Source organism: Rhineura floridana, chromosome 7, assembly GCF_030035675.1.
Source record: "Rhineura floridana isolate rRhiFlo1 chromosome 7, rRhiFlo1.hap2, whole genome shotgun sequence".
In the NCBI taxonomy this organism is placed as follows: domain Eukaryota; kingdom Metazoa; phylum Chordata; class Lepidosauria; order Squamata; family Rhineuridae; genus Rhineura; species Rhineura floridana.
The window spans coordinates 35,985,720-36,001,717 of record NC_084486.1 but is presented as its reverse complement, the minus strand read 5'-3'; the positions used below and the strand labels follow the sequence as shown (position 1 = coordinate 36,001,717).

At 41.3% G+C, this 15,998-nt stretch overlaps 1 protein-coding gene across 10 annotated transcripts in view; it reads left to right on the top strand.

Moving 5' to 3' along the window:
* CDH23 (cadherin related 23) overlaps positions 1-15,998 on the top strand; it is a 785,528-nt gene that overhangs the window by 765,476 nt on the left and 4,054 nt on the right. For 7 of the 10 annotated variants that reach the window (XM_061635238.1, XM_061635232.1, XM_061635230.1 and 4 more), the window contains 10 exons: positions 2,315-2,476; positions 3,708-3,964; positions 4,180-4,277; positions 6,624-6,674; positions 6,749-6,869; positions 8,294-8,373; positions 9,243-9,283; positions 11,211-11,271; positions 11,790-11,919; positions 12,764-12,886. In XM_061635238.1, the coding sequence (XP_061491222.1) occupies positions 2,315-2,476; positions 3,708-3,964; positions 4,180-4,277; positions 6,624-6,674; positions 6,749-6,869; positions 8,294-8,373; positions 9,243-9,283; positions 11,211-11,271; positions 11,790-11,919; positions 12,764-12,886 (1,124 nt within the window). Of the gene's footprint in view, positions 1-2,314; positions 2,477-3,707; positions 3,965-4,179; positions 4,278-6,623; positions 6,675-6,748; positions 6,870-8,293; positions 8,374-9,213; positions 9,284-11,210; positions 11,272-11,789; positions 11,920-12,763; positions 12,887-15,998 lie in introns of those variants that run through there. The other 3 variants (XM_061635231.1, XM_061635248.1, XM_061635234.1) reach the window with 2 other exon arrangements.

Below are 15,998 nucleotides of genomic sequence, written 5' to 3'. Positions count from 1 at the left end.
TATTTTCTCAGACCATAGAAAATCTGGCTTTGTGCTACTCTCCCATTCTCTGGACAATCTCCAGAGCTGTAAATGTCCTTAGCACTCTTTTTTCTTAATGGCAGCAGTTAAACATAAGATCATAAGAAGAGCCTGCTGGATCAGGCCAGTGGCCCATCTAGTCCAGCATCCTGTTCTCACAGTGGCCAACCAGGTGCCTGCGGGAAAGCTACAAGCAGGACCTGAGCACAAGAGCGCTCTCCCTCCTGCAGTTTCCAGCAACTGGTATTCAGAAGCATATTGCCTCTGACCATGGAGACAGAGCGCAGCCAATGTGGCTAGTAGCCTGTACCATTATCCTCTATGAATTTGTCTAATCCTCTTTTAAATCCATCCAAGGTGGTGGCCATCACTGCCTCTTGTGGGATCAAATTCCGTAGTTTAACTATGCGCTATGTGAAGAAGTACTTTCTTTTATCTGTCCTGAATCTTCCAGCATCCAGCTTCATTGGATGTCCACAGGTTCTGGTGTTATTAGAAAACTTCTCTCTATCCCTACTTTCCAAGCCATACTTAATTTTATAAATTTTGCTCATGTCACCTCTTACTCGCCTTTTCTCTAAACTAAAAAGTCTCAAATTCTGCAACCTTTCCTCATACGGAAGTAACTCCACCCCCTTGATCATCTTGGTTGCCCTTTTTTGAACCCTTTCCATCTCTACAATATCCTTTTTGTGGTGAGGTGACCAGAAATGTGCACAGTATTCCAAGTGTGGTCACACCATAGATTTGTGTAACAGCATTTTATTGGCAGTTTTGTTTTCAATTCCTTTTCTAATGATCCCTAGCATGGAATTCACCTTTTTCACAGCTGTCACACACTGGGTCTACATTTTCATGATGCTATCCACTACAACCCCAAGGTCTTATTTCTTGTTCCTGATCAGTCACTGCCAGTTCAGATGCCATGAGCATATATGTGAAATTAAGATTTTTTGCTCCAACATGCATTACTTTACACTTGCTTACATTAAATTGCACTTGATGCAGTTTGATGTGAGTAGTGACATATATCAGGCGGGTGTACCTGTAACAGCCTGGCTGTTTCCAGCTATATATATTTAATATGCATGCCACTTATAAGAATGCTATTTTTATGTGATTTTCAATAAAAACCTTTCCAGTCACCACCATTAACCATCTTACTAAAATGATAATGACTGGAAATGGATTCTTTTAATAATTTTCTAAAATTAGCATGATAGTGCTATGGTCCTATAATTCATTTAAATAGTATTCACTAATATTTTAATATTTAAAAAAGCATACCTAAACAAGTGCTATTTAAACGATTGATTTATAAAAATTAATATGGTGATAAAATGGCACCCAATAATAAAATGACGCCCACCACAAATGTTATAGTGAATGTGTATTCACTCCAAATGGCCCTCAGGTGAACTGGACTTTCCCCACCCACAGCAACTACAGTTTGTCAAGCCTGCTGGTACAGATGAAACATAGTGGGATTTGCACATAGAAAAAACACAGTGCTCCTGATAGTATGGAAAGTCCATTGCAATTCTGTTTGTAGCATACATCAGAACAGTGATTGGGTAGAGCTATGAGTCTCCTGTTTGAAAGCAGCCGTAGACACTATCAACACTACCTGCTTCACAATTTTACTGTTAGTATCAATCTAGCAAGAAAGCCCTGGGACACACTAACATATGATCCAACAAAGGTTAAGCATTTTTAAATGCCATGGATTTCATACTCATTGCTCTTCTATTGGAATCAGTGGGGCTTTAAAATTTTACCTTTGCCCGGATCATACGTTTAGTTACAATTTCATTGGAAATATTAGTATGTTTTGGTCTGCATCATATACAGTCTATATTTTTAGTATAATTAGGCAAATCAGGCACAGCCAGTCTGCAAAAGAATGCTTTTGTCATACACAAATTTAAGATCTGGTATAAAAATCTCTGTTCCTGTTTTGTGGTGTTGTATCATAAAACTATGCGTATGTGCATAAGCCTATGAAGAGTGGGCGACTGAAGGCCCGTCTCTACCAGGATGCACATTGGAATCTTTAGGCCGAGTTTGACAAACCTGTGTTGTTGGACTGCAACTCCCATCATCTCTGATCATTGGCCATGCTGGCTGGGGCTGATGGGAGTTGTAGTCCAACAACATCTGAAGGGCCACAGGTTGGCCACCCCTGCTTCAGGCATTATTTGCCAAAAAGTGATTTCTTCTGTCTCTTCTCTGTCTTTTGGGCTTTTCCTTTGTGACTTAACTGCCTTACCTCCACCTTACCCTATTCTGAAAGGGGTAGCAACAGATGCAAAGGTGGGTTCTGAGCTGATCAAACTGGTTGCACTGGATGCCGATGTGGGAAACAATAGCCTGGTCTTGTACAGCATTCTGGGGATCCGTTACATCAAACAACATTCCAACGACTCTGAAGAGGTGGCCAACATTTTCAGCATTGGTAAGAAAGGCGATAGCAGTGTGGGAAGGAACCTGGATCTTACTCTTGCTTGCTTATGTTGCACTTGTGAAGTGATGCCCTGCTTAGCTTGCATAGTAAAGGCAAAACATTGCTTACTAATACATCCATGGTCATACAATCCCACCTCCATTTTGAAGTTTTGTTTGGCCTCAGAAGGCTGCCTATCATCCATGCTTGAGAAGAGTTATTGACAGAGATGCTGCCATACAATATAGAAAGACTGTTTGCTTCTATATTGTCTTCAGCATCTCTTGGTTGATGATTACATTGTACTGTAGCATGTTTTTGAGTAAAGAAGATAAAATAATACTACAAGCTCTAATAACAGTGTCACAGAACAAAGCAAGTCTTTCTACTTTACTTGAAATATCTGCCTTATTGTTTCATTCCTCTTTAGACAGGTATTGATTGCTGCAAACATAAGGGAGCCACTGTTAAATTCGTCTAGGAAGTGAGTAAGCTAAGGGCTAATCTATATATTCAGAGTAATCAGGTGGTACAGTCCTGTTTGGTCTATACCATTTCAGACTGCAAGTGGAGGATTCAATGCCTGAATGCTCCCCCCCCTTTTAAAAAACATCCCTTGCACTTAGAAAACTAGCACATCAGAGAGATGGTTAGGCTAGAATCTTATAACTACTGTATTACTTTTAAATCCTGGAAAGCTTTTACACAGGGAAAGGTGAAAATTAAATTCTATTCTCATTTCAAGCCAAATCTCTTAAATTTGCTCTTTCCGAAACAATATCAGAACCAAAGCACAGCCATCTTTCAAAATTTGCACTTAATTGAAGTTTGAAATACAGTTTGCCAACCAATGTTTACAAAAATGCATACATAAGAGGAAAGTGTGCATAAAAATGAATATATGAGTGAAAATAACACAAAATGCATTATATGATAGCTTGGAAAAATGTGTGCATTAGTCAAAACTGCCTACAAAAATGTGTTTATTAGTAGAAATTTGCACTAACTGGAGAATTTTCATGAGGATTTTTTTATTTAAAAAATTCCCCAGTTGCTGCAGAAATGTGGAGAACTGAATTAAAGATTGGAAAATGAGAAACTGGAGAACTGAAACTGACAGATCTTTCCATCCATACTTTTACATGGAGAAGCATGCTATTTCCCACATGCAGTCTCAACATGGCTGTATTATGTGATGATTCAGGGTAGCTAAATATGGGTCCCTTGTTGGTTCTTCTCAAAGGTAACTTAGATGGGATTCTTCGGACCTTTGACCTCTTCACTGCCTACAATCCTGGATATTTTGTGGTGGATGTCATGGCCTCGGATCTGGCTGGTCATAATGACACTACAGTTGTAGGAATCTATATCCTGCGAGATGATCAACGGGTAAAGATTATAATCAATGAGATCCCAGATAAAGTACGGCAATTTGAGGAAGAGTTCATCAGCCTATTGTCGAACATTACAGGAGCTATTGTTAATACAGATGATGTTCAGGTAACTATTTCTTTGGGACAACACACTCATTTTCTTACAAGCTGTTAATTTGTGCTATTGCTTTCTGGAGTTAAGAATGATAGATGAACATTTGGCCAATTTCCCAACAAAACTAGCCTTTGGGGATGGATCCTCTGAAGCTATCTTGTTACAGAAAAATGTCAGAAGATGTTGTGTAATCAGTGGGATATAATTTTTTTTTCTGTCTTTTATAGTTCCACGTTGACAAAAAAGGCCGCGTGAACTTTGCCCAGACAGAATTGCTGATCCATGTGGTAAACCGGGAAAACAATCGGATTCTGGATGTAGAACGGTAAAGATTCTGTGTCTCTATGCATGTTTAGATTTGAACATAGAAAGAAACACAGGAATTTGTTCATGGCTGAGGTGAAATTTGAGCTATGGACTTCCTCACACACTTTCTTAACCAGTGCACCATAATGGTTCTTCCTTTGCAACGTTGTCTTTGTTAAGAAGTCTCTCCCCTGAGCCTTGTTTTCACAACATAGTGGTCAGCTAGCATCTGACACTAATATTTATTCTAGATAGAAATATCTTGAAGCATTTGTAGCCAACACTGGAAGCCTCTGATTATCATAATAGCAAAGAAGTGTTTAATCAAATTGCTCCTTCAAGTTTACATAACCACTTGTTCACCATAAAAGGATTTTTGAATTGCTACCCTGTGGCAGAGATTTGCCCAAACCTGTTCATGTGGATCTTGATGCTCCATTCCCTTGAAACTCCCTTATCTGATTTTAGAGCAGGGAGGGGAAACCTATGGCCCTCCAGATGGTGTTGGACCAGAACTTTCATAATCCTTGACTATTGGCCATGATATGCTGGGGTTGATGGCAGATGAGTCCATCATCATCAGGAGGGTCACAGGTTCCCCAACTATGTTTTAGAGTGTAGATAGATAGATAGAAAGAATTTGGTTGATTTATGTATTTCCTTATTATTTACAGGTATAAGCCACATTTTTCATAGAAATACATCAAGGCAACTTACAAAGACGCAATAAAATATAAAAATCAATGCAAACATAATTAAAAGCAATGATAAAAGCATCAATAAATACTGCACTGGTTAAAGACAAATTCATGTTACAAGGACCTGTCTAAAAAGTTCAGTTTTCAAGAGACTACTGAAAGAAAGAAGGGATGGTTCTTGCCGAACCTCAGTTGGTAGGGAGTTCCACAGGGCAAGGCCTGCCACACTGAAGGCAAACCAAACCTCGGGGGTGTGGGAAACCACCAAAAGTGCCCCATCAAAAGATCTCAGTGATCAAGATGGAATATAAGGAGTCAGGCAGTCCTTAAGTTACGTTAGGCCCAAGTTGTTTAGGGCTTTGTGAATTAACACAAGGATCTTGACAACCAGTGCAGCCCTTTCAGCAACAGGGTAATATGTTTATGTTATTTATTTGTTTAATTTGTATCCCGCCCTTCCTCCCAGCAGGAGCCCAGGACAGCAAACAAAACGCTAAAAACACTTTAAAACATCATAAAAACAGATCTTAAAATACATTAAAACAGCGTTAAAAACATTTTTAAAAAAACAACTTAAAAAAGGGTTAAAAACATTATTAAAAAACATATTAAGCAGTTCTAACACAGACACAGTATGTTGCCATTAACCTGCTCCTGTAGGCTGTCTGGCAGCTGCGTTCTGCCCTAGTTGCAGCTTCTGGACCAGATACAAGGGCAGCCCCACATAAAGCATGTTACATTAATCAAGTCTTGAGGTTACCAATGCATGGACCACTGCTTTCATGGTCCAGGAATGGCCGCAGTTGGTGTACTAAACAAAGCTGGCAGAAAGCACTCCTGGCCACAGAGCTCACTTGAGCCTCTAATGGCAAATACAGATCAAGGAGTACCCCCAAACTCCGTACCTGCTCCTTCAGAGGGAGTGCAACCCCATCCAGGACAGGCAATTGACCTATATCCCAGACACGGGAACTACCCACCCACGAGCCCTCCATCTTTCCAGGATTCAAGCTCAGTTTATTGACCTTCATCCAGTTCACCACTGCATCCAGACACCAGTCCAGGGCTTGCACAGCCTCTCCTGATTCAAATGTAATGGAGAAATAGAGCTGGGTATCATCAGCATACTGATGGCACCTTGCTCCAGAATTCCTAATGAGCACTCTCAATGGCTTCATAGAGATGTTGAATAATACTGGGGACAAGTACCTGTGGCACTCCATAGTGTAAATGCCAGGGAGTTGAGGAGCATTCTCCCAGTACTACTCTCTAGACCCGACCTTTCAGGTATGAATGGAGCCACCACAGCACAGTGCCATTAATGCCCATCCTGCAGAGCTGGTCCAGAAGGATACTATGGTCAGTGGTATCAAAAGCTGCTGAGAGATCAAGCAAGACAAGCAGGGTTGCACTCCCCCTCTCCTTCTCTCTATAACGGTCATCCATTAGGGCGACCAAGGGTGATTCAGTCCCATACCCTGGCCTGAAAGCCTGGAATGGATCCAGATAATCAGTCTCATCCAGGAATGTCTGCAGCTGTTCCACCTCAACCCTCTTGATCAGCTTTCCCAGGAAAGGAGTATTTGAGACTGGGCAATAGTTGTTACAATCCATTGGGCGCCATGATGCTTCTAATGCAGTTTAATAGAATGAGTTTCTGCTTCCAGAATCTATAAAGTTGGAAATTACGGCAAAAAAGATGAACCCTCACCTCCCAGGTATAAACACTTTTTAAAGTATTTTTTTCATTAGAAAGATGAATCCGTAAATAAATGTTTAACTGTTTTCCCAGAGTAATACAGATGATCGATGAGAATAAAGAGCAGCTGCGGAATCTCTTCCGGAATTACAATGTCTTAGATGTGCAACCAGCAATCACTGCCAGGGTTCCAGATGACCTGTCAGCACTGCAGGTAAGATGGAAGGGATGGTCTGTTCTACCTTAAGCTTAATTTCCTTCAAGCTCTCACAGTTTTTTGGAGGTCCCCAGCATTCTCTAGATTCAGCAGCATTGAAAGAAACTGTTCTTTCATAAGATACGTTGCTGTAAGAGACTCACAGTTCTTTAATAAGTATGCAGCAGCCAGAGATTATACAAATGCACTTGTTGAATTTCTGCCTGTTAAAAGCACAAGGCTCTTCTTTGGAAAAGGAGCTGACAACCTTCAATTAAATCTTTTGTGAAAAGAGTACGTATACAGGTCCTAACACCTCAAAAGAAACATTCCTTACAGCAATCTGTAATGCTAGATATCCAAGAGATGTTGTTAGATTTCAAAGAGAGAAGGTGAAGCATGTTAAATGAAGCATTTCAGTACAGATTAATTGCAGTGACCATCAAATCTCACAGTAATCTAGTGTGTGTGTAGCTTAGAACCACTGAGTCAGATACTGAATCCAATTGCTAGGGCAATTTACAACTGGTATTTGTATTTACAACTGGGATGGGGAACTGGATGTGGCTGGTGGACCACATCCTTAACTCCCCTTCCTCCACGAGTCAAATTTGACAGGTGGGCAAGGCCACCCACCCACATGTCAATCACCTAAAGTCACTATGATATGAGGTGATGCAGCACCATGAAGCCCCAACAATTAGCTGGTTGTCAGGACTTCAAAATGTTATGTAAATTTGTATAAAAGAGCAGAGATCCTCAATGGTCTGAGGTGTGTGTGTGCCAGTGTGTGTGTTTACCTAAGTGGCAGGCTTTTACCCTGCATTAGGATCACTGAGACTTAAGACTTAGTAAAATAAGAAAAGCTACTTTATTTATAGAAATACATAGTAAGGAAAGGCATACCTAATTCTAACTAACTAACTAAGTTGGAGGCGCAATGCCCAGACGTAAGTATTGCCCTCATGGCTCAGGAGAGAGAGCAAAGACAAAGATGTCTCCTCTCTCTCAGACAGTCGAAGAAGAGAAGGAAAGGCTGGAAGGAGGAGGGGCAGATAAGCTTCCCTGAGCATATCAGTTTACAAGGAAGGAAGTTAGTCAGAGCACAGCACAGGTAAAGTTAGGTAAGCCTAGCCATCTGGAGGATCCTAACTCTATCTCCCTTCTGGAACATAAACAAAAGAACAAAATAGGAGTTGCTCTTGCCTCACTTCCAACGCAAAACATGGTGCAGGAAATCCCACCAGTCAGCTGATAGTTGGTAGTTCAGAAGCCAGGTGTGCAGGCTTCTGAAGCACCACTGATCAGCTGATTGGCAGGGCTTCCAAAGCCCATTTTGATCCAGCCGTCTTTTTACCTGCCCAACAATTTTATAGACATCCTATCCCTGCCGTAACAGTTTTGTTTTTGTTTTGTTTTGTTTTTTTCCTCATCATTTCTAGATGGCAATAATCATTCTGGCTATTCTGCTGTTCCTGGCAGCCATGTTGTTCATCCTCATGAACTGGTACTACAGAACAGCGTGAGTAGCCGTCAGTGCCTGCACAATGTAGGCAGAATAGTTCAAATGTCACAGTAAAATTTTTGTCACAATACATTTTTGGACCTGTCATCAAAATAAAAGTCTTTAAAAACTTAAATACTTCAAAAGAAGCCCTGATTCAGAGATCTTCAAAAGTAGTAATGGCTATAGATCTCCACACAGAACAGATCATTGTGTAAAGGTGAATGGGGATGTATATACTGAGCTTCCCTCTCCACATCCTGGGGCAGGGCTAGCAATCTCCTTTTTAGTGATTTATGGTTGCTTGCAACCTTTAAATTGTGCACCAGTCTACTGCCTAAAGTGGACTCAATGTTCATGGTAAGGCATAAGTTAGCAGCAGCAGAGGTAGGGTGGAGCCTGCACAACTGAGCTGGTGAACTCATAAACTTCAGGATCAGGGTCATAAATGGAGTTGTATGGGAAGACACACAATAGGTCCTTGCTTGTGTAATGGGGAATAATCTGTTTCCTGATGTCAATCATCCCTTTATGGGATTGGGCCCAGAATTTATAATTTTAAAGCATGAATATTTTAGCATAACTCGAGCAACACAATTGAACTGGATAAAAACACAGCACTTCTAATATGTTTGATTTTGAAAGAATTACTTCAAAATCTTGAGAACAGCATCAATGAAATGAAAAGGGCATTGCTCTATCTATAAGGAGGCAAATACAGTCTCAGCAAAAAGACCAGTAACAAAGGTTCTCAACCAGTTCTTACACTGTCTGATGGGAAATAAAGCAAAATATGAGATGATTTTAAGGGGCCAATCACATGACTTGCAGTACAATTCTTGTGCTCTTTCTCCCCAGTTGTTTACTATTTTTAAACTGCTTTGCAGACACAAGAGAAAACTGAAAGCAATTGTGGCTGGTTCCACAGGTAAGAGATACTGAAGATTCTTTTTTTCTTTCTGACCCATGGAGGGAAAATGGACATTGATGAATATGTGGAGGTAGCCATCGCTCGTTACACTGGCTGATAATTTATAAAGGCAGCAGTTTGACGCAGGTTGTGTCCGCACCATGTCTTTTTAGTGCTATTGAAACATTTGTTTTTCACCAATCAACTGGAAGTGAACTAAAAGTGGTAGTTCTGCATGATACTGAATATAATGCTATATTGTCCAGTAATATTTGTCCCCATGACCAAGATCCTTCTACAATGTTTACCCAAAAATACATTCCATTCTGCAAAGATCCTCTGCAGCTTTAATTAGTAGGTTCTTCCTTGCAACTTCTAACCCTGTTCCTTCCTGTTCTGTGTGTGTTTATGTACAGAGGAGGTTAACTAATGATTTCCTCTCATTACTTTTACTTTTCATTACTCTTGCAAAAGGCTGCTATTGTGCTGTAAAAGAAAGGAAGGGGATTAATAATAAGTAGAAATATAGAATTAAAGCCACCCTGCTGCTCTGGGTGATTGTTAATGAAGGGGCAATTAAGAGACTATTCATCAGATGCTGCTGTTGGACTGAATGTTTATTTGTATGTTTTTTAAGCTGCTTAATACTTTTTGCAAAAATAAACAGTTTACAGCAATTATAAAATTAAAAAATAGAAAGGAAATAAAGATTAAAAATACAACTACATTTAAAGTCCATCATTTGAAAGAAGCAAGGCAGCAACCGATAAGAATAACATTCTCAGACATCCAACTAGCCCTGGGTAAACAACTGAGTTTTTAAGAGCTATTTGAAGCATCCAACAGATTGGTTCACATATCTCTTTTGGCAGAATATTCCAGAGCATTAGTGATACAACTGAAAAGACCCATTTCTGAGAGGTTTCCCAGTGGCAATCCGTTGGCTGCAGTAATGCCAGCAGGTTCTTCTTTAATGATTTTGAATGTCAATTAGGCCTACAGCAGGAGAGTTAGTCTGCTAGGTGTCCTGGTCCCCTGTTGTTTAGGGCTTTATACGTCAATAATAACACCCTGAACTTGGCTCGGTAGGAAGCCAGTACAGATTCTTAGGCACTGGTGTAATATGTGTATGGCTACCAGAGCTTGGAAAAGTTACTTTTTTGAACTACAACTCCCATCAGCCCTAGGCAACATGGCCACTGGATTAGGCTGATGGGAGCTGTAGTTCAAAAAAGTAACTTTTCCAAGCTCACTCAGTACTCTAGTCTAAGCATCCTGCACTAGCTGCAGCTTCCGAACCAGGCACAGGGGCAGTCTCACATGGAGAATTTTGCAGTCACCAAAAGTGAGGTTATCAATGCATAGAACACCATGGACAGGCCATTCCCATCAATCCCAACTGCACTTGGCCCTCTAAAGGTGTAGGAGTGCTTCCAGACCTGCTCCATCTGAGGGAGTGTGACTGTCCAGAACAGGCAGACATCCCAGGTCTCAGACCTAGAAACTACCCACCCAGTCTCTGTTTTGTCTGTCTTCCATAGAAGCAATAATGGGGCAGAAGCTGCACAGAGGTTCTGCCCCATTATTAAAGGCACAGTAACCCTGATAATCCTCAATAGCACTTTGGCAGTCTGATCTGGCTAGTGCTTCAATTTTGTTTTTGTTTTTAAAATTACAACTATAGGCTGGCAACAACTTCATCTGGATTCTCCACAGAAAGTGAATGTGAATTCCAGACTGAACTGCTTGTATGGAAGCAATCAGACAAAGGCTAAGCTGTGAAACTTTCTTTGGCGTGATAAGTAGTGGGGAAAGATGTAGCTGATATGTTTCCATGTGTCAGGTTGCTGTTATAGGTGCAGGGCCAGCCAAAAAAAAAAAAAAAATCCCTTAACTCAACTGATGTAAATGATTCTCAGTATACTTGACACATTGCCTTTTACAGGTAACCGAGGTTTCATGGACATCATGGATATGCCAAACACAAATAAATATTCCTTTGATGGGTGAGTTCTCAGCAATTTGAGAAACTTTTAATACTAGCTAAAAGAGACTATTCAGATACTGCATCATCTAATTAAGGGCTATTCTGGCCTCTGTGAAGAGCCAGTGTGGTGTAGTGGTTAGAGTGTTGGACTATGACCTGGGAGACCAGGGTTCGAATCCCCACACAGCCCTGAAGCTCACTGGGTGACCTTGGGCCAGTCACTGCCTCTCAGCCTCAGAGGAAGGCAATGGTAAACCCCCTCTGAATACTGCTTACCATGAAAACCCTATTCGTACGGTCACCATAAGTCAGGATCGACTTGAAGGCAGGCCAACAACTGGCCTCTGTGATGTTTCCTTTTGAAGGTAGCTGTTACATTAAGCAGTATCACATAGTCTTTGAAAAAGTGAGTTTAAAGAAAACATGCTTAAAGTTACTTGCAATAGCACTAACAAGAATGTGGGCCAAATTGATGGAATTTCTCTTGATGGTCTCATATCACAGTTGCTTATTGTAGGCATGATGTATCCCTTACAGAGCCAATCCGGTGTGGCTGGACCCTTTCTGCAGAAATCTAGAGCTGGCAGCACAAGCTGAGCATGAAGATGACCTGCCTGAGAACCTAAGCGAAATAACAGATTTATGGAATAGCCCAGCCAGGACTCACGTGAGATGACATCTGCTTCTTTTCAGGGGTTAAAATAACAACATTGACAGCATACCTATTGGCTAATTCTGTCTGTAGTTTGTGCCGGCATAAAAAAGAAATAAAATCCATATGAAGCAACAGAACAATTTTAAACGATATGATTAAATAAGAATTAAACTTTGATACTACTCGTCAAGCTTCACTGTCCCATTATGCTAGGATATCTTAGTTATAATTCTTCTCTCTATCTTGGCTAGCCCAGGCTTGGTCATCCAGCTAGAACTTTGTTACCGTAATAGCAGGAGTAGCTCGCCCAGTGTGACAGAGCCACAGCAATAGCCTCCTAACAGCAGCATCAGTGCCGCTTACCAGGAGGGGAAGGAGCAGCCAGGTTGCAGTGGGGGCACACCAGCAAAAGCAAGACCAGAACTTTGCCAGTGTACACTGGCAACCCAACATCACCACTGCTTCATGTCTTCCAGTAAGTGGCAGCTATGTTGCTGCTGGGAGGCTGTTGCTGTGGCACCATCCCACAGGTGAGCTGCTCCTGCTTAGTAGCTACTATGTTAGTTTTAGGTCTTCCTAATCTGATAAGGCTGGTCATGATACACTTGAAGCTATGTTTGCTGGTTAAAAGTTATATACCACCCATTAATTGTTACTGAAATTTAATTCAACATGCTGTATGCCTACTTGGTAATTAAATATTGCAAAGGGAGTTGGAACAGCAGAAAGTGGAAATGTTGTAGACAAAAGCTAGCAACGAACATCAGGGAAGTGAGCAGAGTTCCTGGAAAGATTCCCCAATGGAATTTTTGTTCATGTCTGTTGAGACAAACTGTTTTAAATCTCTTCTGTTTAGGGAACATTTGGACGAGAACCTTCAGCTGCTAAACCTGAAGATGATCGCTATCTGAGAGCAGCCATTCAGGAATATGATAATATTGCCAAGCTAGGCCAGATCATGCGAGAAGGGCCCATCAAGGTAGGTCTGTCATTTTCAGTCTTGGTTCTGCAAAACCTGCAGGTTTAGGGTTATGAAGATGTTGTGCCATGGAGGTTGTACAAGAGATTTGATTTCCCCAACAAACACCAGAGTAGCAGCAACAATCCTTCACCTGAAGCCACTATTGATCTTTTACTGCTGTTTGGCATATGTATATCTACTAGGACATAATAATAATAATAATAATAATAATAAAATTTTATTTTTGAGTCGCCTATCTGTCCGGGTCAACGGACACTCTAGGCGACGTACAATAATATAAACACAAAGTAGACACAGTATACATATCAAAACAAAGCATAATTAATCTAAAATCAACCTTCAGTTAATACAGCATAAAACTAATCCACCCCAATCCTGTAGGCCTGCCTGAAAAGCCAGGTCTTTAGTGCTTGGCGAAAACTCATCAGGGAGGGAGCATGCCGAAGATCAAAAGGAAGGGAGTTCCAGAGGGTGGGGGCCACAATCGAAAATGCCCTCTCTCTGGTCTGCACCAGCCTAGCTGTTTTAACCGGCGGAACCGAGAGAAGGTCTTGTGAGGCTGATCTCGTCAGGCGGCATACTTGGTGATTTTGGAGGTGCTCCTTCAGATAAACTGGGCCGAAACCGTATAGGGTTTTAAAGGTCAACACCAACACTTTGAATTGGGCCCGGTAGACAACTGGTAGCCAGTGAAGATCTATTAACACTGGAGTGATATGATCACAGCGACGGCTATGCTTAATCAAGTGCGCCGCCACATTCTGTACCAGCTGTAACTTCCGGACCGTTTTCAAGGGTAACCCCACGTAGAGCGCATTGCAGTAGTCTAAGCGGGAGGAGACCAGGGCATGTATCACTTGTGGGAGCAGATGAACAGGAAGGTATGGTCGCAGTCTCTGTATCAGATGTAATTGATACCAAGCTGCCCGGCTCACTGCCAAAACCTGAGCCTCCATGGACAGCTGGGAGTCAAGAATGACCCCGAGGCTGCGGACCTGGTCCTTCAGGGGTAAACTCACCCCATTAAACACCAGGTCTGTAATTCCCAACCTTCTTTTGTCTCCCACGAGCAGCACCTCGGTCTTGTCGGGGTTTAGCTTCAGCCTATTCTCTCCCATCCATCCACTTACGGATTCCAGGCACTTGGACATGGTATTCACAGCCAACTCTGGTGAGGACTTGAATGAGAGATAGAGCTGAGTGTCATCTGCATATTGGTGACACTGCAGCCCAAAACTCCTGATGATGGCCCCCAGTGGTTTCACATAGATGTTGAACAGCATGGGGGAGAGGATAGAACCCTGTGGCACTCCACAATTAAGAGGCCAAGGGTCTGAAACCTCATCCCCCAATGCCACCCGTTGGTGTCTGTCTGAGAGATAGGAACGGAACCACTGTAAAACAGTGCCCCCTATTCCTAATCCCTCTAGACGATTTAAAAGGATACCGTGGTCGACCAGAGGACGAGGAAGGTATATTCTCCCCTATCCAACGCCCTCCTCATATCATCCACCAGAGCGACCAAGGCTGTTTCAGTTCCATGACCAGTCCTGAAGCCCGATTGGAATGGATCTAAATAATCCGCTTCATCCAAGTGTGTCTGTAATTGTTTAGCCACCACTCTCTCTTTTTTTTTTTACAATAATTTTTATTCAAATTTTCATAAAACATACAAAACAAAATCATAAAACATTCAAAGACAAAAAACAAAACAAAACAAAAATGATTAAACAAAAAAATAAAATGTTGACTTCCCATTTGTCGCAGATCAAATCAGTTATAGGTCTACAATATATAACAATCCTGTCTCTTAAATTATATTATAAAATCACTTTCCTCCAGTAGTTATCTTAATTAATCATCAAATCTCATAAACATTACTTTATTCTTTCCACAAAAAGTCAGAGAGGTTTCAATTCTTTAAGAAAAATATCTATCAATTTTTCTCCAAATAAACATGTCGATTAATCCATCTCGTTAATAATAATAATAATCTTATTGTCATAACCATAGTCCAAATAAACATATCGATTAATCCATCTCATCAAAATCTGTTAGGTCCAATAATTTCAATAGCCATTATTCCATTATCCCTATTAATTCCATCTTCCATCTTCAATAGTCCTGTTAAGTCCAGTAATTTCAGTGTCCAATCTTCCATTATCAGTATTCCATAATAATCTTGCTGTCATAGCCATAGTCATATAATAAGAGTCTGATGGGAATGCACTTCAGGACAGCTTTTTGCAATAGAAACAGAGATAAGCTGTTAATTTCGTGAATAACAGAGAAGAGTTATAGCTTACCCAGAAGTTCTTTAAAGCTGATTCATTTGACAAATCTCTTTTTGCTGCAACAATTTAAACCAAGTAAAAAAAATAATAGAAAGAAGGGTGCTTGCCTGTTAGTCCGTTTTCTCTTTGAAGAAAAGATAAACGTATCGCATTAATCAGATAGAGCTTGTTCGGAAGTCCGTCCGGCATTGCTGGCTGGACCTTTTCTCATAAATTAATGAAATCCAGTCCTCCCAACAAAAACAGGCTTTTGAGGTTGATCTCTACGTTTCTCCCTGCCCGGGAGAAATTTCCTCAGTCAAAAAAAAAAATGTTCTGACTGATTTATATCTGAATAAGCTTCTTTTGAGGCGGGAGCCCGTCTCAAAAGCAGGCACAAGCGAAGTCACCCTTCCCGGAAGTCTAGCCACCACTCTCTCAATCACCTTGCCCAAGAATGGTAAATTAGAGACTGGGTGAAAGTTATTCAACTCTTGGGGATCCAAGGAGGGTTTTTTAAAGATGGGCTTTATCACCACCTCCTTGAGGGCTGATGGCATTGCACCCTCTTTCAAGGATGCATTTACCACTGCCTTGATCCCTTCGCTCAGTCTCTCTTTGCAACTCATAATGAGCCACGAAGGGCAAGGATCAACCAGACAAGTGGTTGGTACTGAGCACCTTGTCCACTTCCTCAGCGGTAAGAGGCTGAAACCAATCCCTCTGGACCGGAATGCAACTGGCCGACTCTAGCCCACTTCCTGTATCCATGGTGAGTGGAATCATGCTCTTCAGGCGCTCGATTTTATCGGCAAAGTGTTTAGCAAAAGTATCAC